At 50.7% G+C, this 21,235-nt stretch overlaps 2 protein-coding genes across 3 annotated transcripts in view; one reads left to right on the top strand and one right to left on the bottom strand.

Moving 5' to 3' along the window:
* Positions 1 to 21,235, top strand: part of TG (thyroglobulin) — a gene marked incomplete at its 5' end in the record, with an annotated part of 236,556 nt that overhangs the window by 129,260 nt on the left and 86,061 nt on the right. The window contains 3 exons of the mRNA XM_082719073.1: positions 689 to 782; positions 3,168 to 3,327; positions 10,623 to 10,825. Of these exons, the coding sequence (XP_082575199.1) occupies positions 689 to 782; positions 3,168 to 3,327; positions 10,623 to 10,825 (457 nt within the window). The remainder of the gene's footprint in view (positions 1 to 688; positions 783 to 3,167; positions 3,328 to 10,622; positions 10,826 to 21,235) is intronic.
* Positions 18,070 to 21,235, bottom strand: part of SLA (Src like adaptor) — an 81,823-nt gene continuing 78,657 nt past the window's right edge. For both annotated transcript variants that reach the window (XM_082719779.1, XM_082719778.1), the window contains 2 exons: positions 20,646 to 20,778; positions 18,070 to 20,081 (listed from right to left, as the gene is read on the bottom strand). In XM_082719779.1, the coding sequence (XP_082575905.1) occupies positions 19,868 to 20,081; positions 20,646 to 20,778 (347 nt within the window). In that variant the 3' untranslated portion in view covers positions 18,070 to 19,867. The remainder of the gene's footprint in view (positions 20,082 to 20,645; positions 20,779 to 21,235) is intronic.

Below are 21,235 nucleotides of genomic sequence, written 5' to 3'. Positions count from 1 at the left end.
CATGAAGGCATTGAGGGCTTGAACTTGGGCGGTGGCGGAAAAGTGTGGAAAGCCATGGTAGTAAGTCTCCACCATGGAGACACAACAGGAATAAGCGTGCACTAATCAGAGTGCTTCCCCATGTCAGGGTGGACCCACATGACGGGGGAAGCTTTGGCTGGAGAGTAGGTGGAGAGCTTGCCTTCTCAGGGTCCACCGCAAACGAGGCTGGGGGACACGGGAAATCACCTCTTGGGCGGGTCCCATCGGGCTGCCGGTGGCCATGTCCCGGATGCGGTCTCAGCTCTCATGCTCGGGGACGCTCAGCCTGGAACGCTCGGGCCCCGTCCTGATGCAGAAAACAGCTCAGACGCCACATCCAGGGACAGGTCTGCACACGTGCGGCAAGGAAGGGCCCGAGTCCCGAGCAGTGCCCACGTTCCTTGTCCCTATCTCGGGCGTCCTTTCTCTGAGCTTGTCCCTGGAGGTGTCCTCCATGGGCCTCGGTGGAGGGAGAGGTGGGCATCCTGCCGTTTCTTCCCTGTGCTTGCCACCCCCTTTCCCCATTTCCCGAAGCCGCCTAATCCTGCAGAGCTGCTCGGCCATGGCCACTGGGCCTTTGTAAGGCCTGGGGGTGGCAGGCGAGAGGGGAAGACGAGGCGTGTATCTTTGGTTGTTCACCTGGAAGTCATACAATCTGCCTCCCCAGGGCCAGCTGCTGGCAGCCAGGAACCCAAGCGCCCGCGGCGGCCAGAGTCAGCGAAGACTGCCTGTATCTTAACATGTTTGTCCCTCAGAACGTGGTGAGTTCGGAAACCCTTGACTGTCTACCCTGAAAACTGCCCTGTTAGACAACCCCCTGTACCCAGAGCTGCTGGGATCATTCACCCCCTCCAGGCTCTGTGCTCCCTGCGCTGTCCTCGCCGGTTCTTGGCTTCCTGAAAGCCTGTGTGGTCAGGAGGAAGCAGAGGAAGTAGAGGGTCCTTCTGGAACCACAGGGCCTCACCTGACCCTCCCCCATCCTCAGGCCACCCCCATGGCAAATGGGGCACGACTGTCCTGGTTCAGTTCTCCGAGAAATCTTCATGAGGGCCTGTGTCAGGGGGCACCGCTCTGGGTCGGGGGGGTGAGACAGAGAAGTGACAAACAGAGTGGCTGCCCTCAGGAGTTACACTGTGGTGGGCAGGGCAGAAACCAATACGCAAATGATTGTTGAACAACCATGGTGTGGATGAGACTCTGAGGAGAAATAGAGGAAGGGACACAGTGACGGGAGGTGTCGGGTGGTGGTCGGAGCGCCACCTGACTGGGGTGAGGGGCGGGATGTGTGAGCCAGACAAGTGCATGAGGGTCAGCGATGCGGCGTCTCTGAGAGGGGAGAGACCCACAGCTGGGGAGGATGGAGCCTGACTGGGGCTCGTCTGCCGGTGAGGAGACAAATCAACCGCTGTCCTTGAGAGACCCTAGGAGTGACCCCTGGGGGTGCTTCTGCTTGGACTCCTGTTTGGGGGGCAGTTCCAGAGGGTGAGGTTTGGAGCTGTGACCCGGACAGGGTGATGCCCCGATTTAGAGCCTGGACCGGCCTAAGTAGTGGCCACGAGCCTGAAGCTCCACGTTTGAGTTTCCTGTTTGGGGGGAAGGGTCCGGGGGCATGAAAGCAATAACGGATGAGTTTTAGAAAACATCAGTTTCTGGGGACGCCACCCCAGTGCGGACAGATACGATGATGCCCCAGACCGTGCCACAGCTTCGTGGTCCCCTGGCCCATTAGCCACGAGAGGCCGCCTCCCTTTGCAAGCTGGTCTGAGTGAGCTTTGTCACGAGGCCCCCACAGGTGAAGGTTCTCGTAGATGGTGCTACAATGAGCAGAGAACCCAGAGCAATGGAGACAGTGGGTCCCCTCTGCCCAGCTCTGGTCTCCCCATACCTGCGATGCCAGATTGAGGTCTGGCTCCCAGCTAAGGTGCCGCTGACCCCTGCCTCACTGGTGTAGAGAAGCTAATTGTGTTCCGTGTGCTCCGGGTACTGGTTCTGAAAGGGGGAGAGAAGGAGCCTCTGGCTCATACAGTTCTTGCAGGAATTATGTAAAAACACTGTATGGAGACTGATGAGTCACTAGGTGGCTGATGGGGACATTGGAGATAACTGAGTGGGACAGAGACCACATGTAAAGGGATGAGGGTCACTCCACCTGCAAGTGACGGCAGACCTGCAGCCCACTGCCTGGAGCTATGCAGTCTTCCAGCACCCCAGGCCTGGCCCCGACTTTATTCTGGAAGACTGTCTGGGTCCTCTGTGGTGAGTCCTTTCAGTCTGGTCACCCTGCCTGAAACCTGTCCCTAAGGGACGTGGTGTCACAGATGGGAGGGCCCAGGAGAGTGTGCTGGGAGGGGAGCTGAGCCTGGAATTCTGGGTCGGCCCCTTCCTTTCTGTACGTGCTTTTAAATGTCATTTCACAACTGCGAGCCTCGGTATTCACACCTGTAGAATGGAAGTGCTTGTAGTCCTTAGAGTATCTGCCTACGGGGTGGACCTGGGATGTGGCAAGACTGTCTAGCTCCAGGTGATGGGCTCCTGGTCTGCAGGGGCTGACCCTTCTGCTCGCTTTGCAATGTGAGCAAAGTATTTACTTCATGACCCTCAGCTTCCTTCTCTGTGACATCAGGCTTATTAGCGTGCTAGGGCTGCTCTGATAGGGTTCCACAGACCGGGTGGCAAAACAACAGAAAGATTATTTTTTCAACATTCTGAAGGCTGGAGGTCTAAGATCCAGGGGTCGGCGGGACTGGTTCCTTCTGAGGCCGCTCTTTGTGGCCCAGGGATGGTTGTCTCGTCCTCCCTCTGTGTCTACATGGTATCCCTTCTGTGTGTGTCTCCATCCAAATTCCCCCTTCTTCTGAGGATATAGTCATATTGGGTTAGGGTCCACTAGCTTAGCACCTCGTATAGGATGCTCTCCCAAATTCAGTCACACTCTGATTTCGTAGAGTCAGGAATTCAGCTGTGAACTTGAGGGGGACACAGGTCAACCTGTAACATAGGACTAAGTGTACCCACGTGGCGGAGTTGACAGGAAGAGTTGTGGGTAGGCTCGGAATCTGGCACCTTCTTGGGAAAGGTGCCCTCACTGAGCTCTGGTGGGTGAGAATGGGTCAACCTATAGCCTCACATCTCTCCACTCCCCACAGGCCCCCAATGCCTCCGTGCTGGTCTTCTTCCACAACACCGTGGAGGGGAGGGGGACTGAAGAGCAGCTGACCCTCGACGGCTCCTTCCTGGCTGCTATCGGCAACCTCATCGTTGTCACGGCTGGCTACCGAGTGGGTGTCTTCGGCTTCCTGAGTTCCGGTAAGTCGCTGGCGTGGTTGGGGATTGCCGACCCCCTGAGCTGAGGGCCACTCTACGTGTGGTCAACCCCTTCTTCCCAAAGCCCCATCCCTTCAGGGCCCCTTGGCCCTCCTCTAGCTGAGCCGAGCACTCAGTAGACTGTCCCACACGCCCATGAGACCTTCCAGCGATGCTGACACCCATAACGGAGAGTAATTGTTGCCATTGGTTGATCTTACCATGTGCCGGAGCTGTTCCGACTACATTATGTGTTGTATCTTGTGGTGGTGGTGGTGGAGTGTGTGTGTGTGTGTGTGTGTGTGTGTGTGTGCGTGTGTGTTTTGAGGCCCCAGAAAGTTAGACACTTGCTAGCATCAACAGTCAGGAAAGATCAGAGCCAGCTTTCACCACCAGGGCTGACTGGCCCTTAGGGAACCATAGTATGGATTATAGTGCTGGGCCCACAGGGGCATCATTTGACTCCACATAAGGGCTGCCTCAGTGATGTTTCCCGTTTCCTCTTTAATGCCAGCCTCGCTTGCGAACATCAGCCTGTCCCCATCCAGTCGCAGAACTGTTTGTCTCCTTGCTTCCATCCACCCTCCTCACCAGCACCCGGGGCAGCTCCCCTGTCCGTCTTTTCCTCCGTGTCCAGCCCCTCCCAGTGGTGGGACACTTGTCAGACCACCACGGCTCGGGGTAGACCCGTAGGTCTGGGAATCTGAAGAACCAATGGCCACCTCTGCCATTCAATATCTGTGGGACCTGGGCTAAAACCCTTCATTTCTGAGTCTCAGCTTTCTCCTCTGTAAAATGGGGACAATCTTACCCAACATCCACAGTTCCATGAGGCCGTAGGGAGGCTGTACATGAGAAAGGGCTTTAGATGCTACAGTGGGAACCTCCAGATAGGCACTGAACTTCATCTCTCTTCTCGAAGGATCTCATTTAAGACCCAAACGCCTTACGCGCTAAGTCAGGATGGGCAGGTGGAAGTAGCATGGTGAGAATAATGGACTCATCTAGAGTGTGGGTGAGTGGGTAGAAATTCCAGAGTGCTGGGGAATGAGGGCTGGGTGCACACGTAGCATGAGCCCTTGAGTGCCAGGAAGAAGATTCTAGGCCTGCAGGACGACCATGAAGCGGGAACCAACTTCAGGCAAAATACGACCAGATGTCAATGAGGGAAATGCGGATGGTGCACACATTTCAGAAGATTTTCCTTCAGAAGGACCGGGGTCAGCTGCCAGAGCAACAAAAACTCTGCCTGGGTTTCCTTCCCTTTTTGTGAACGTGGGACTGATGATGATTTGAGAAGTCCGTAGCTCCCATCTCTGAAGAGGCAGGTGAAATTCAGACATCTTGAACGTGGTCTTGAACGTGGTCAGGTGGAACGTTCCACAGACGTGGCTGATGCCTTGTCTTCGAGCCTTTCTGGACAGAGGGGAGCGAATTCCCATGTTACCCAGGCCTGAGGGGCATGAAATCTTATTGAGAATTTGTGTGCTTCTAGGAAGGGAAACTCATTCCTGCTGCTGGTGGAGTCAGTGTCAGGGGAGGCAAAGGAAGTTTCTAGAATACCTTCTGGAATGCCCTTCTCATTCCTGACCTGGAGCGCTGCCTGTTCATTGTGCTTAGAGCAGAACTGTCAGCGAGAGGGGAGGAATGTTACACTCAGCAGTGCCGGCCTCTACCAGACATCTCTCCTGGACCACCTTCTTTCACTCTCACGGCAGCTCTGTGGGGCCAGTACCGAGTGGCCATGTGGCAGGTGACTCGGCGAGGCTCTGGGAGGTCGAGGAACTCCATGCGCCAGTTGGGAGTGCACTTGGGGTGTTAAATCCTATTGGTCAAAGAGCAAGGAGAAACATCTTGTGGCTTGCTCCCTCGGAAGTTTAGAAAGGGCCTTTGGATTCTCTGTTCTTCCGTGTAGAGAGCAGGATGTGTCTTTTATGCCCATTGAGCCACAGACAGGTTATCTTCGCTTTATTTATTAGACTTCCTAGCTTCCCCCGCATTCCTGGACCTTTGCCTGCCTTAGCTGAGCCTCCCTACAGCTCCACTAGGAGAGGGAGCGATACATCTGTAGAGAAACTGAGACACTGAAACGTTAGGATGCAAACACGGCCTTCCGACTGCCTGTGGTCCTGGAGGATGCGCTGGAAGAGGAAGGCCGTGGGCGTGTGAGTCTGCAAACTCCCCCAGTAAATTTGTGACAAAAGCCCACCATCCCCTTTGTCAATTAAAACAATAGTTAATAGATGTTACCATGTAGAGTGGTTTTAAGTTTACAGAATAACTGAGCAGGAAGTACAAAGAGTTCCATAGATGCCTCCCCCTGCCTCAGTTTCCCCTACTATCTGACACTGGGTGTTGATGGGGCACCTCTGTTAGGATCGAGGAGGCAACACGGGTAGGTTAGCATTGACTGAGGTCCAGAGTTTCCAGTAGGGCTTGCTCTTTGTGTCATCCTCTCTGTGGTTTCGATAAATGTCACGTGTCCGCCATTATGGGTCAAGCAGAAGAGTTTCACTCCCTAAGACTTCCCGTACTGCCCTGTCCCTCTTTTCCCTTTTCCATTGAAAATACTTGGACACTGACGTTCCGAACATGGGTTCTGGAGAGAGAGGGGCTACTCTGAGTGCCAGCCAGAGCCCAGGGTCCTGCAGGGAACACAGGCTTGGCATCCACGCAGCATGGGCTCTGAGGGCAGTTCAGCCAAGCCGTGGAGCCGAGGGGCTCTGGGCAGTTGCTTCCCTCTGTGTCCACCCCTACGCTGCCCATCTCTCAGACGATGCTAAGATATAAGTGTGGAAGGCCTACAGCTGGCACCCTGCCTGGCACCCAGCAGGGGGCTCACAAGGGTTAAGCTCCCTTTCCTCTCTATGGACCCAGACAGGGCTCCTGCCAGGCAGGGCTGGTTGTGGTCATGCCCCGGCCCCACATGGAGCCAGCAGCTGGCACGAGTTGCCCCTGGACCACGGCGGCTGCGATAGCCCCTGGCGTGGACGGAGAGTCCTGCCCAGCGGTCTCTGCCCGCGTTCCCTGGTGATGAGCGTGAGTGGCATCCGCTATGGTAGCCCGCAGGAACGGGGTCCTCCAAGAGCTCCAAACTCTGGAGGCAGTTTTCAAAGTGCCGGGGGGAGAAACAGAAAGAAGCTCATGCCAGGCCTGTGGCTGACAAGACAAGCTCGTGTTCTCTGTGAGAAGAGGGAGGCCAAACCCAACAGTACTTTAAGGGGGCCCTGGTTCCTGGTAAACTGAGCTGTTGGAAAGGACGAGAAGGGGTTGGTGGTGGGCGGGGGAGGCCATTTCCCCAGCCTGGATCCGGCCCGGGGACAGACCCTGGGGGGCACAGGGCTCAGTGACAATCCCCACTCTGGCAAAGCACGGCAGGGAGGGGAGCAGGGGCAGGTGGAGTGGGGGGCGGTCAGGCTCAGAGGCGTGGGGGGGGGAGGGTCAGCCTGCAGGCCCGAGTAGGCTGTGGGGCAGAGGAGGGGTGCTTTGGCTGGGGAGTCAGAAGGCCAGGCATGGTAGTGTTGCCCCTTCCCTCATCATCCCCAGGGCCTCCCGAGAGGGTCTGCTCCCCTCCAGCAGGAAGAGCGGGCACAGAGTCCTGTCTCAGCGGCTCTCCCCCGTAGGTGCAATTTCTGCTGCAGAAGCCAAGGCACACTCTGCAAAGAGTATCTGGGAGAATCTGCTGGGACCTAAATCTGTTTCATTTTATTCGAGAAAAGCTAGACAATTTCTACAGTGCTTTATGCTGGGCACTGTTCTGTTTCCTTTACAATTGTTAACCAATTCAATCATCCTAACAACCCGAAGACCTAAGTAGGGTTATTACTTCCATTGTCCTGATAGGGGAAATCAAGTCACACTAGGCAGTGTGTCCAAGGCCCCGCAGGGCTGGTAGGTGGTGGGGTCGGGGCTGCTCCCAGCTGGTCTGGTTCCATAACCTGGGTGCTTGGCTACCTCACCTGCTTCTCCACGACCATCAGTGACACCGGGGGAGGGCCCACTGTGAACTCAGAATGGCCCCAAGGAGCATTAAAGGGAGAGCTGGCGACATCACGTGAGCGAGAACCAGTTAGGGAACGGGGGAGCAGCTGGTCTGGCTGGGGTGGTTCTGGCCAGTGCAGGTGGGAGTGCCGAGCAGGGCAGCCTGGGCAGGTGGACAGGGATGGATGCCCGCTCACCTCTGTCTCCCTACTGGACTCTACGTGCAGCTGGCAAGGAGCCCCACTCCGGCGTCCTCCCCCAGGGGCACGGCACAGCTCACGTGTGTGGCAAGATAGAGCCAGCAGGACACCGAGGAGGCCTCAGGGGCTCGACCACAGCAGGATGGCCAAGTGAACGTGGCCGTGTTGGCTGAGCAAGGGCCAGTGTTGGAAAATGAAGGCAACCCAAGCTGCTTGGATGGGCCGAGGCCACTCGCAGAGGATCACAAAAGCCGGGAAGACATTTAGACTTGACTCTGGGCACAGACAGGGGAGTTAGCAAAGCTTTTGAGCACGGAAAGTTCCATAAATGGAGCACTTTTTTTTTTTTTTTAATGAAAATAACACAATGCCTTGCACATCATAGATTTTCCAAAAAGTGTTGAATTGGTTTGAGTGTTGGGACAGAGAGTTCCGAGTGTGCATTAGGATCTAAGTCCTGACTTTCTATTACATTTGCTTCTTATGCCGAAGCAAACATTTCCTCTCAAGAGTCAGGTTTAGTCTCGAGGGTCAGCCTCAGTGAAGGAAGGGGCTGGAGCAGACTGCCTGAGGGCGGTTAGCTCGCTGCCCCTGTGTGCATGGCTCAGGCTGTGTGTCCCGAGGGCCAGCACCGAACCTGTCTTGCTCTCCATGGAACCACATTCAACACCTGGCACCAGGCCAAGCCCTATCCAGATTTGTCAGAAGAGCAGCCCTTGGAGGACCCTCCCCTCTGACTTCTTGGGGGTCCGTAGACCCCACAACGTCAGCACTGTACTTGGGAAGCTGATCTATGGGAAGTCAGAGGCAGGGATAGCCGTCCCCAAACCTCCTATATTGTCCCCGGAAATGCAGGCTGCGGATGTCACTTCCTGGACGTGCAGGACTGGGTCCCACCCAGAGGGCGCCCAGCTTTCCTGCCCTGCCCAAGACCTCAGAAGCCACGCGCTCATCCTAACAGAAGAGAAGCGCAGTCCAGAAGTGTCCACAGTGAGGACTGTGGTAATGTCTTCACGAAACCCAGAATACAAAATGCATTTGAAGAAATTCTGAGAAGACTCTCAGACCAGCTGGAAGAGTAATTTGTACTGTTGTGGCCTCCGAGTGGGCGTTCTCGTCAGCTTGGTGAGCGCCCGCGTGAGGAACTGGGACACAAGATTTTCCTATTCTTGTGTTTGGGAATACGGAGTCTCGTTGACAGTTCTGCACTGGATACTGAGCCCTGTTAATCGTAACTACGGTCGTTCATTCACTGGGCATTGACGAAGGACTTGCTCTGTGCCCCTGGTTTCAGTGGAGGCCATGGGCTAGCTAGGAAGGCGGTAGCCAGCGCGACAAATAACCCGGAAGGAGAACCTTCCTTACCTGAGGGCTGCCTCTGAACTATCCGACAGCTAAAACTTGAAGGACGGCTGGGGAAGAGGAGGAAGGGGAGGAAGGCCAGGGTGCAGCAGAGGGCTCTGGGCGGAGGAGGTCGCATGGGCCAAGCACAAGCCTGGAGGAGGATGGGGTGAGGGGTTGAAGCCACTGATGAGAAGCCAGGCGGCTGCAGAGCAGGGACGGGGAGGAGACGAAAGGAAATAGACCCCAAGAGACAGCCGCCTCCGGTCCCATGAGGCCTGGAACATCCTGGGAGAACTGAGATCATGTCCTAAAGGGATGTGAGGGGAGATTTTAGATAGGATAGGACTGTGTGTGTGTGTTTGTGTGTGAGAGAGAGAGAGAGAGAGAGAGACGAGATCAAAATTATGCATTTAAAAGACTACTCGGGGGGCGCCTGGGGGCTCAGTGGTTAAGCAAGCATCTGCCTTCAGTGCAGGTCATGATCTCAAGGTTCTGGGATTGAGCCCTGTGTCGGGCTCTCTGCTCAGCAGGGAGTCTGTTTCTCACTCTCGTGCTCTCTCTCTTTCTCAAATAAATAAAATCCTTAAAATTTTTTTAAAAAAATAAATAGATAAAAGAGCCACTCAGCCCTCTCTTAAAAAATTTAAAACTTAAAAAATAAACAAAAGGCCACTCAGGATGTGGCATGGACGATTCATCCGAGGGAGAGACACGTGGATGCAGGAGGCCAGTGAGAAGCACTGAGGGGCTCAGTGGGGAGAAAGCCTGAGCCTCTGGGGAAGAGGCGAGCTGGGGATTCAGGGCAGCAGGTGTCAGGGAGGACCCTGGGACTGTGTAGGAGCAGATCGGGTGGGTGATGCTGCATTAGAAGGAGAACATAAGAAATTCTGCAAAGGCTCTGTGCTCAGGGGACTTGGAATTGATTCCCTTTGGGACTCAGTGCTCTTGAAATGTCTTAAGCAAGGTAGCCTCCTGGAGACATGAGGGGCTGGTGCTGGGGGAGTGCTCCATGCCCGTGATAATCCTGAGCCAACCCCATGTGGGTGGTGATTGAAAACCTGGGAGCCACTGGGGTGTCCTAGGGCAAAGTGGGCAAGTCTTAGTGTGAACCAGAACAAGCCGGGTATTTCCGAGTGGTTAGCCATGTAGATGGACAAGGAGGGGCCGCTGGATTCAGAGGATGGCCAGAGACCATGGGCATATAAGTGTCCTAAATGCTGACAAGAGCATATTTTTGCTATATTATATATACATTGTGTGTGTACATCTGAATCACTGCATTACAAAAATAGTGCTGAGATTTCAATAAATATTTTCTGAATTCCATGAAAAAAGAATAGCGTAACTCAGCTGAAGGCTACTGAAGGTCATGGGAGAAGAGGCAGTGGGAGCTAGATGGAGAGCCTCAGCCATGCCTGGTCCTGGTCAGGGAGGAAGAGGTGTGGAGAGCCACCATGGTGGGTCAACACACGGGGCATCCCCACTGCCATGCCAAGCCAGGTTGTGGTCTGAACGTGGACTGCCTCTGATGTGAGCAGCCCCCCAGGAGGTGCCCTCACCTTTGGTGGGAGAGCTGTGGCCCAGAGAAGTGGAATGACAACAGCAGGCTCTCCTACCCAGAAAAGGCTGGAGGGGTCTGGTTCTGAAGCCATGCTGTTCCCACCAACCTACATAGACACAAGTCCAGGCCCCCCAGAGGTACCCCAGATAGCCCTGGGGTGGGTAAACCCTAGACTGTGAGATCGTAGATGGTAAAAGGCTTTCCTTTTGCAGGTTCTGGTGAGGTGAGTGGCAACTGGGGACTTCTGGACCAGTGGGCAGCTCTGACCTGGGTGCAGACACACATTGGAGTGTTTGGTGGAGATCCTCGGCGCGTGACCCTGGCAGCAGACCGTGGCGGAGCCGACGTGGCCAGCATCCACCTTCTAACCACCAGGACCACTGATTCCAGACTCTTCCAAAGGGTCGTGCTGATGGTGAGTCACCTGTTCAACCTTCAGACTTGTTTTGGACACTGGTGAGGTGAAGGAGCCTCACTTACTTCTTGAGACCACTTGGCTTCGATTGCTTGGTTTCCTTTATCCTTTGTTTTGAGTGTGTTCTTGCTCATGGCCATCTTTCCATGGTCAGGGAATTTGAGGATGCCAAGAGGCTCCTCTGACTACTGTCCATCATCCCAAATGGTGAAAATTCTAGATGGGGAAGTGTTTCCATTTTGGGAGATCGCTCCCAGGGTTTAATGGTGTGAACTCTCAAAGATCTCTCTCGTCAGTAGACAAACACAAGGAGATGGAATGTAGGATGAGGAGCTTTCTGGTGGAGGAAAAGCTAATGATGGCACAGTTTAGCCAATATGATGCTAACGACACCTGACATTATTGCCACAACAGGAGAGAAGTAAAACAGAGAACCCTCATCTGTTTTCTGGTGTTGCTTCCCTGCCCTTCTCAGGGTTTGAACTCTAACTCTTCCTTTATGTTGTCTGGTTTCTTCAATAGTCTATGCTCCCATCTCCTGGCTGCAGTTCAGTTCTGGCAGCATTTCTTCATGGAGCACTATTGGGTGATTCATTCCTCTCTCTGAACGCTTCCACCTCATTGTCTAAGTTGGGGAGGGGTGGCAGGGACCCCAGAGCTTGTCCACGTTGCTGCTGTGTCAGCAACCACGGGATGAGGCATGGTGCTCCCAAGATTTGGCCAACAGTCATTGACTGTTGAAAGAAGGCAAAGAATAGAAATCATCCCTCATGACTCTGCTAGATGGTCTGAAGCTCCTGCTGGATGGTGATGGTGGTGATGGAGATGACGGTGATGATGGTGATGATGATGATGATACAGTGATTTTGATAATGACAATAACTGTTATGGAAGAAGTTACCTGTTGATCACAGCACAAGACCTGATGGTTATTATCACTGATTAGCTGCTAATTTTGTGGAACGTCCAGTTGGTGTGAGGTGCCATGGTAGGCGCTGGAAATGTCACGCTGAATAATTCATGTCCTAGTTCTTGGGAAACGTACAGATTACTGAGGGGTGAGGGAAAACACTTAAAGCAGATGTTTAAAAGTGGGTCTTGGGGCAGCTCATAGAGAAGCCCCCAACTAAGCACAGGGAAGAGGGAGGGTCCAGGAACACTTCTGAGGAGAAGATACATCTGAGTGATGTGTTGAAGGCATTTCACTGAAGGAGGAGTTCTAGCACTAGGCCACAGCTTGGCTTCTCACTGAGATCTGCCAGTCCTATATGTGGGGGACGGGGGGACAGGATCTTCACGGTCAGCAGTGATGGACATTGGGAGGCAGGGAGCAGCCAGATTGGATGGACACCTTGACTTCCATCCTCAGTGAAGGGAGCCATTGGGGAGTTAGGTCTGCTTTGGTTTGCTTTCCCATTTTAACCATATTTAAGTGTACAGTTTAGTGGCATTAAGTACCTTTACAGTGTGGTACAATCATCACCACTAATCACTTTTAGAATTTTCCATCATCCCAAACAGAAACTCTGTAACTATTGAAAAATAACTCTCCATTCCCTGCTTCCCAAACCCTGATGACCACTATTCTACCTTCTGTCGCTGTGAATTTGCCTAGTCTAGGCACCTCACAGCAGTAGAGTCATACAAAGTGTGTGTGTGTGTGTGTGTGTGTGTGTGTCTGGCTTATATCACTTAGCATAATGTCTTCATAAAGTCTCATCCATGTTGTAGCCTATATCAGAATTTCCTTCCTTTCTAGGCTGAATAACATTCCGTTGTACACATAGACCACATTTTGTTCATACATTCATTTGTTGATAATGGGGTTGTTTCTGCCTTATGTGACTAGTGCTGCGATGAACTTCGGTGTGCTATCAATGTGCTTTTAGGCAAGTAAGAAACTTGCTTCCCTTTAGGAAGACTTGTCTTAAAGCCAAGTGGGAGATGCCTTTAAGAGGGACAGTCCTGGAAGCAGATAAAATGATGATGAGACTATGAAGTAGCCAAACTAAGGAAAGATAGAGCACCATCAAAACCAATGTCATGGACTTGCTAGCAATTCTAAGGTCATATAAACAGATTCCAGCATTGTCCAGCCTTCTTGGGATCTAAACCCTTGATTGTCATGAGGAGGATAGGAGTGACATTGTTTGGGAAGATATGATGCTGGATCAGTACTGTCACCATTCCCTCCAGGAAGCAATACCACTTGCCACTTCGTCTCTCTCCTTGAGCCATAGGAGCTTTCCAACGTTCCTTGAAGGGCCGGTGCTCTATTCTGCTTCCCTCTGTGTGAACACTCTTATCCTATCTTCCTCTTTGCCTTCTCTATTTGTCATTCAGGGAATTCTTCCAGACTCTTTTTAGCCCAGAACCAGACCTTCTTTATGGCTTGTGCTGCCTCTACTTCTCTGCACAGCATTTATCACGATTTCCTACCAGTAAAGAATTATTCCCACTGCTCAGTCTTTCCCGCACAAGACTGTGAGCCCCCAGAGAACAAGGGACAGCTGTGTCTTATTCTCGCACAGGACCCTAAGCACTCAACACAGTTGTCCTAGAGTGGATGCTGCGTAGCTAATATCCAGGCAGTGAATGAGCAGAGGAATGGGGGACAATGCCCAGGACCCCCCAGGCTGGTCCACTTCCCTCCCTACCACCATTGCCTTGTGTTTCTTGTCCTTTGATTCAGATTTTCTTCAATCTCTCCCTCTTAGTGGGCCCATCTGCATGGCAGGAGGTCTGAGGCCAAACATCTTTCAATTCCTGGTATTGAAAACAGAACTTTCCGACTTTGAATGCTCCTGCAGGGGTTTTCCCAGAGGCCTCTCCGAGACCAGATACTCAGTGGGACCTGGAAGACACCAAAACTGCCTTCCAGTCAGCCCAGAAGGCAGAATGCTTTTTTTGAAAATTCTGGAGACTTGAGGTGTTTGGGGAATTTCAGAAACTAATCTGTTTCAGCAAATGGTAGTGTATTTAAAAATAAACTCTCCATCTGTTTTAGTCATTTAGAAACAGCTTTTACAACTGCTCCCAGCAGTCTTTGGGATGCATGTGAAATTATTTGGTATTTGGAATCAAGAGAACGAAAATACTTCAATACATTAGCAGTTCTTAAACATGTTCTTTACCAACAGATGTTTGGGGGAATGGATGTGAGTTGGTGATATATTCTTGGATAAGATCTTAAGTCTTTCTGCAAATCTTGAGGCCAGAGCTGTTACAAGACATGAGGCACAACAGGCTCCTGTGATAATTAATGACTTTATTTAGATGATTTGGGGCCACAAGGCTCTTCCAATATATTATCTTGTGGATTGCTCACATTGGTTGGCACGGGGTCTTTCTATTATTTGCAATCTGAAGACAGGAAGTCTGAGGCTTAGAGAGGTCTAGTGACTTGCTAAAGAACACACAGTAAAGAAGGAGCCACATTAGGGGCTAGAACCTAAAGCCATATCCTGTGTTGTCTCCACCCTTTGAAGCTGCTTCCGCAGAGAAGCTGGAGACTCTTCCAGGGCCTTAATGCCGAAGGGAAAGAGCTCAGGCCCATGATTAGGCAAGCCTGCCTTAAGATCCCAGCCTTGGGTAAAGCCCTTCACTCTTGAATTCTTCATGGATAAAATCAGTATGTTTAATTCTGTCTCCCAACGGCTCAAGAAGTGGTCGTCATGTAAGAATTGTGGAGTGTCCTGCACCTGTAGGAACTCAAGAAATCCAGGTTCCCCCTTGTCTTGCCAAGCGAGGGCAGCTCCAAAGCAAAACAGGTCAGGGGAATTGGTACCTGCACCCAGGGCCTGGGTTGAAGACGGAAGAGGCGGCGACCTGTCGCAAACCTGCACTCTGTGACTCTGATGCCCTGGATGGTATTAAGAGAAGACAGAGGAGGTCATGTCCCCCACAGTATGGTTCGTAGGATCCAGAAGAGGTTTCCGTTGCCTTCCTACAGTATTGCCTCAATTCTGTATTCCTCAGAGGGAGCACCAGGCCTCAGGAATTGGCCTCAAGCTACATTTTCCTGTCTCTTCTCTTCCTCCATTCCTACAGGAACCCTGCTCTCCAGGCTCCCTAATACCAACATTCCTAGAAAATGCCATGCCTTCTTCCACATCCTTCCATTGCCCTGCTGTGGTCGGCATGCGAGCTTCTCCACTTGGAAAGCCGCTCCGTTCTTCAGGGCTTGGCTGAAATGGCACCCTGTAAGCCTTTCTCCATCTCTTCAAACAGAATGATTCTCATTTCAGTAGAAAAACTTCTATTTAGCAATTTTTAGGAATCCTGCCTTGTCTTCCATGCTGGCTGTTTTTCTAGCACATCTTATTCCAATTCTGTTGTGCCTGAAAGCTTGACAGGGCCTATGAGCTTTTCATCTTAGACTTTCCTTAATGCTTCGCAGGGCTCTGTGTGGAAGATGGCACCAGCATCTGTGCTGAGTTCCATCAAACTAGCGGAGGGGCCCAAGAACTCTTTTCTCCTGTTTTCACACCAACTTCATAGTGCCAGTACTTTCTTCTCCGTTTCTCTTAATCAGAATCAACTGAGCTATTCATGGGCTCTAATGCTCTCATCTAGATTTTAAGATACATATATCGGTTGCCTTTAAATAGTCCTGATGGGAATTTGAGTGTATCTTCGTGGAATTTTTTTCATGATTTTCAAAAAAATATCTGTGTTTTTATGATGTGAATTTCATACCCGTGAATCCAGTTGATATCATAACCATGAGCAGGATTTTTGTCTCCTTGGGTCTTTTCATAGAGTTTTGAACTTCTCTCCCCCCAAATTTTGCAACATCACTGTAGGCAAGCAAGTCCCTATCTGTGTCCTAGTTCGGTTGGCATTATGAATGATGTCCTATTTTTATTGAACTTTCCAGCTGGTCAGGACTGGCATAGGGGAATAAAGTTAGCTCCAGATTTTCCGAGCCTTCGTACCACTGCCAGCACTCGGTCTGTTGTCTCCATGGGCTTTTCTGATGTTATTTCATTATCTGTACACGTTGGCAGGCTGATTTCTATCCCCTTTGGACAAAAATGCTCAGCCGTTCTCACAAATAGATCCAACACTGAAGGAACTCCAGTGATAAATATGTTTCTTTTTATCTCTTTTTCTTTTTTGGTTTTTTTTTTTCCTCTTTATCATCATATTTCCCAAAGTGTCTCATGATCTCTGGGGGCATGGGTTCTTTCTAGGTGTTTCTCTGCCGTCTGAGGGCCTTGTTCCCATGCGCAGGGCTGAGGCTGGACAGCTCAGACAGCGGGGAGGGGAGGGAGGAAGAGGGGCCAGCCCTGCTGACTGAGGGAGGCAGAGGTTCCTCTCATTTGCACCCCTGCAGCCCATCAGCCTTTCTTTTCCTTGGACCTGGTCTTTCCTGCTCTTGGTTTTCTGCGTCATACCAATCTTACTATTCCCCAAGTTCTTGCTTTCTCAATCTTCTTTATGGCTTTACTTTTAAAGCTCTTCTTTCATCTGTGTTTACCTTTGTCATCTTTTACTCTCTCCTTGCTGCTTCGACAATCACCTGTTCTGTGAGCTTCATGAGTTGAAATCTGAGCTATCACGCGTCATTTTTTGTTTTCTGGTCAATGGGTTTGAGCAATAAATGTCCCTCTTACTGTTGTATCAGCTCTGCCCTGGGCATTGGGGGAAGTAGCGACAAGTCCTATATTTCTGTGTCTTTGATTATTGCTTGTATTATGTTCTTCTTAATTATAGGAGATATGCCTTTTTTTTTCTTTTAAAAGCTTTTAGATACATAGGATTTTAACCCGTTCTTTTGCAAACTGATTTCTAATTTTATTTCATGATTATTATGGAGCTTGTGTTGGGGAAGGTTGACTCAGAAATTTATTAGGATTTCCCCTGTGACCTAATATGTTCTTCGTTGGTCAGCAGAAAAGTTGTATAGCGTTACCGAAATCTTCTCTCTACCTACCTACTTATTTTTGCTCGATCTCTCCGTTTCTGAGAGTTGTGTGTTTAAATCTCCAAATAAAATGACCCGTTTATCTATTTGTTCCTACAATAGTTGCTTGATATATTTTGAAACTCTATTGTTAGATTAACACAGGCTCAGTCATTATATCTTCTTAATATCTCACTCCTTTTGTAATATCTCTTTTGCCCCTTAGACAATTTATTTTTGCCATCAATTCCATTTGCCTCGAAATTCAACACTTGCCCTTCGTTCCTTTTTGCACGAAAAATGTTCCAACGCTTTATTTTGAAATCCTGCATTCTTTTGTCTTAAAGCTTGCAAATTTTCATGATGTGTCAAGTAGATAATACAACATCAGAATTTTTAAAATCTCTTCTCTTCATAGCAACCAGTCTGCTCTTTAAAACATATGGATGAAATGATATCCTTCCCTTAATTAGATCCTTCCATTGGCTTTGCCTTTCTCCTAGAATACACCCTGACCTCCTGACATTCCCATCCAGAACCCTGCGGGAACTGCCTCCCTCCTGACAGCCCCTGCACCTCGCTCCAGCTCACTCAGCCCAGGCACCCTGGGCCCCTTCCAGCTCCTGCCACAGGCAGCCTTGCTCCTGTCCACAGGAATTGCCTCAGTTAACCCTACTGCCTCTGGTTTTCCTCGAGATATTTGCCTGGCTATTTGCTGCTCACCTTTTAGGTCTCAGCCCAAATGGGAGCTGAAACGCATGTACTGGCAGGGAGGCCTTTCCTAAACAGACATCCGGCTAAATGACTTCTCGCCCAGTCACACTTGGGTCCCGGGTGACTTTTTGCACTACCTTCCCTGCTGTGACAAAGTTTCTTATTTATTTATAATCTCAAGCTCTGTGATATCGGAGATCTCACCTAGTTTTCCCTGATATAGCCCCAGCACCTGGAGCCATGTCTGGCATTTAGTAGATGTCCAAAAAAAAAAAAATGTGTAGACATCAATTCTTGGAAAAACAGAAAGCAAAACTATCACACGTGGTCCACAGAAGTTATCTGGGTGAGGTAGAATATTCATAGCAGTCGCTAAGAAGTTGTTCTCTCCCCAATCCCCTGTGCCCAGCTTCAAGTTTGATTAGACATCCTCTGAATTCACAAACTCAGTTTTCCTAAGGAAGAAAACTTCAAGGAAGAGCTGAGCTGCTACCTGGCACGGTTCTTCTTAGTGTTCCTTGTTCTCTTCTCTCTCCAGAGGCAAGTTTGTCTGGAAATTCGAAACACAAAGATGCTCCCAAGTGAGCCTCCCTCCCACCTTTCCCAGAAAGCTCTCCCCACATGCCAAAGGTTAAATATTTATTAGGTATTATTTTAATCAGAAATAAATACATGATTTAGCAAAGTGTAATGCTTCCCACTTAGAAATCCCTCTGAGTGCTCCCCAAAAGTTCCCAGCACACTAGTTACAACGGAAAACAATGCATAAGACACTGTACAAACATCTGGCTTTTGCAAGGTCACCCTGCCTTGTGGTGGAAGTCAGTATCCACAGTGTTATATTCATTTCCCACACATTGGCTGGCCTCTTGCAATGGCCTTTAAGGACTCCTGGGGGAAACCGTGAATATCTTCTTGTATAAACACACCAGAGTCTGATAATACAGAGAATCACGTAAATGCATATACACATACCGCCAGCCCAGTGATCTCAGATCTCCGGAATGTGTGTGCTGAGCAAACATCTCCTATCAGGCAGCGAGAGCATCGACAGGCACACCTCCCCCCCGAATCCCTCTGCAACGGTGGAAAATGAGTCTTGGGTGCCTCGGCAGCCCCCTTTCTAACAAGATCCGGATGGGCGGCCTCAAGATAAATACTTTTCCTTTTCTAGAACTTTTCTGCGCTTTCTCTTTTATCTCTTAAAATAAGTAGGCCAGAATTAAAGCCACTCTGCCTCCCTTCCTTCCCGGAGCTCAGCCGTTTTCTTCGTGTGGCTGCCAGGCCCGTCTTAGAATAAAGTACTGGTGATGCAGAAAAATAAATTAATCCTCTAGAACTTAATCAATTTGCAGTTTTCAAAGAAGCCAACCGTTCTCTCCTACTCAATCCAGCTGCACTTAGCCTCTGCGAAGGTGCCGCTGAGACGGGAGCTCACGGGCCACCCTTGCCTGACCCAGTCCCCTTGGAGCCATGAGCTGATGTCTCCTTCTACAACCCACTTTCACGATATTTGTAGACTTCTCCCTGTCTATACCATGAGTCCTCTGCTGATCTTTCCTTCTTTCTTTCAACCTGACATGGGACTTAACACACTTAGCTCTTCAGGCAATTGTGAGAGAACCACTGATGAGTCATTATTGGTAAGAGTCTCAGCATGTCAGAGAAGTTCTTTCTGCACCACGAAGCCATGGCTGGGGACACCAGGAAAGCTTGCACAGCTCCAAGTTTACACTCACGATTTCCCATAAGCAGCCTCCCTCTCTCTCCTTTGCCTTGCCCTCTGCAGAGCAGGGAGGCTGTCTGATTGTTGTGCATGTGGTTCCAGCACCAGCAAGCCACTGGGTTCTCCTGATTCAGGGATGATAAGAAAGATTAACGTTTAGTGTCACTGAGTTCCCTTAAAAAGAAAGGAGCTGCATACCAAAGGTCTCTATGGGTTGGTTAGAAAAGTTCATTGTGGGGGACACGTTTGCAAATCTGGCCTGGCCAGGACACAGCGTTCAGCTCATCTTCTCAGGCTTTTCTTGTTCAGAAGTTATCTCTGATGAGCCCAGAGTGTGACCATCTGGACAGTTCGTTGAACGGTCTTGTGCCCTTTCTTGTGAGATAATGTCTTTATCTTTCCCACAAATACAATGAGCACACACACATACGCGGGGCTCTTCGGAAATGTTGCCCAATCACGTCGTGATTCAACGTTTCCTGATGTCTTGGTACTGATTGGACACTGGGGAGGGGTTCCCTTAGTCATGATGTGGACAGAGAAGATGTGAGTTCGAGTCCCCATGTGCCTTCTCTTGGCTTCTGGAAGATGTGTGGCTCCCCAGGGACCAGGAAACCACGTGTTTCCACCAGATCCCAGGTGATAGTTCCAACCTTTGTTATTTTGGGTATACACGATGGTGTCTGTTCTTAGGCTAGTCTTCAAAATATGGTGGTGACGAGAAGAAGGAGCTCTTCCTCTTGCTCCCGCTGTATATCAAGGACATGCTTTTCTTCTTTCGATCAAAGGAGGTGTTGTCATCGCTGGTCAGGGACAGGTAGGAAGCGATGCTTTCCCGAAGGCCATAGCTGAAAAGGGACTCATCCACACCAAGCGGGTTCCTGGCTCCCTCGGCGTCCTCCTGCAGTCTGTGAGTGGGAAGAATGGGGACAGTCGGGAAAAGAAGAGAGGGACAGAGAGAGAGAGGGAGAGCCGGAAAACAGGAGAAGAAAAAAAGAAGAAAGAAAGCCTGGTTAGTACTTCTCACACTTACTGTTCTAATTCTGCTTCTTACAATTGTGGCCAAGTGATCTTGGAGAAATCACTTAACCTCTCGGAATCACCATTTCCTTGAATGGCTGTAAGTTCTAACTGCAAATCGGAATGAATATTTCTTTATGACCTTTACAAGGAAGAACAGTTTTCTTCATCTCCCAAGGCAATTTTCTGATCTCAGTGTTGAAGATAACTCACTAGCTCCTGATTACAGATCCCTATAAAATGCAATGACAGTGAGGCCTGAAGCTGGGTTAGGGTCTCCCAGGGGACAGAGGGATTCTGTGGGTTGCAGCGTGCCCTGCTGAGCTTTCCCCAGGCCAGGCTGTAGTCTGCTATGTTTTCAGCTGTCAGACTCACTCACTGGTTTGGGGTGCATCCATGCAGGACACACACACACACACACGCACACACACACACACACACAGACATCCCACCTGGGCACCCTCTTCCAGTCGAAGGTCTTCTGGCGCAAGGTGACGGGCGAGTCAGGGACCCTCGCTGCGGGGGTGGCCGTGCTCTGAGTGAGGCAGGGTGTGGTCAGGACACAGCACAGGCCATCAGCCACCTCTAAGGACGGAAGCAGAAAACTGGTCAGTGACCCTGGGATGCCCAAGCCAGCATGGGGTATGGGGCCATCCAGTAGGGATCCCTGGTTGTTCACAGGGGAAACTAAGGCCGAGATAGGAAAGAGGCATGGCAGTGTGACGAGTCACGCACCCAGTTGTTTAAGACATATTAAGTGCCCTGAATGCGCACTGTGCTTAGCTTGGGGCAGGTGGAGTGCCCTAAGATTGGATCCAGAATCATCTATACTGGGGTTTGATTTCAACTATGCCCCTGACAGTGAATCCCCTTGAACCTTTCCGAGCCTCAGTTTCCTGGACGGTACACAGAGAGGACAGGCAAGTGAGAACAGCCGGCAGGAGGCTCTGCCTCTAGGGTTCACGCTCTTGCCTGGCTCCATCAGGTGCACCAGGTGCAAGGCAGGGTCCAAGTCCACCGATCAGCGCTTCCTCCCGCACCA

Source organism: Mustela nivalis, assembly GCF_964662115.1.
Source record: "Mustela nivalis genome assembly, chromosome: 2".
Lineage (NCBI taxonomy): Eukaryota > Metazoa > Chordata > Mammalia > Carnivora > Mustelidae > Mustela > Mustela nivalis.
The sequence above is the reverse complement of the archived record's forward strand: the minus strand, read 5'-3'. Positions and strand labels throughout refer to the sequence as shown.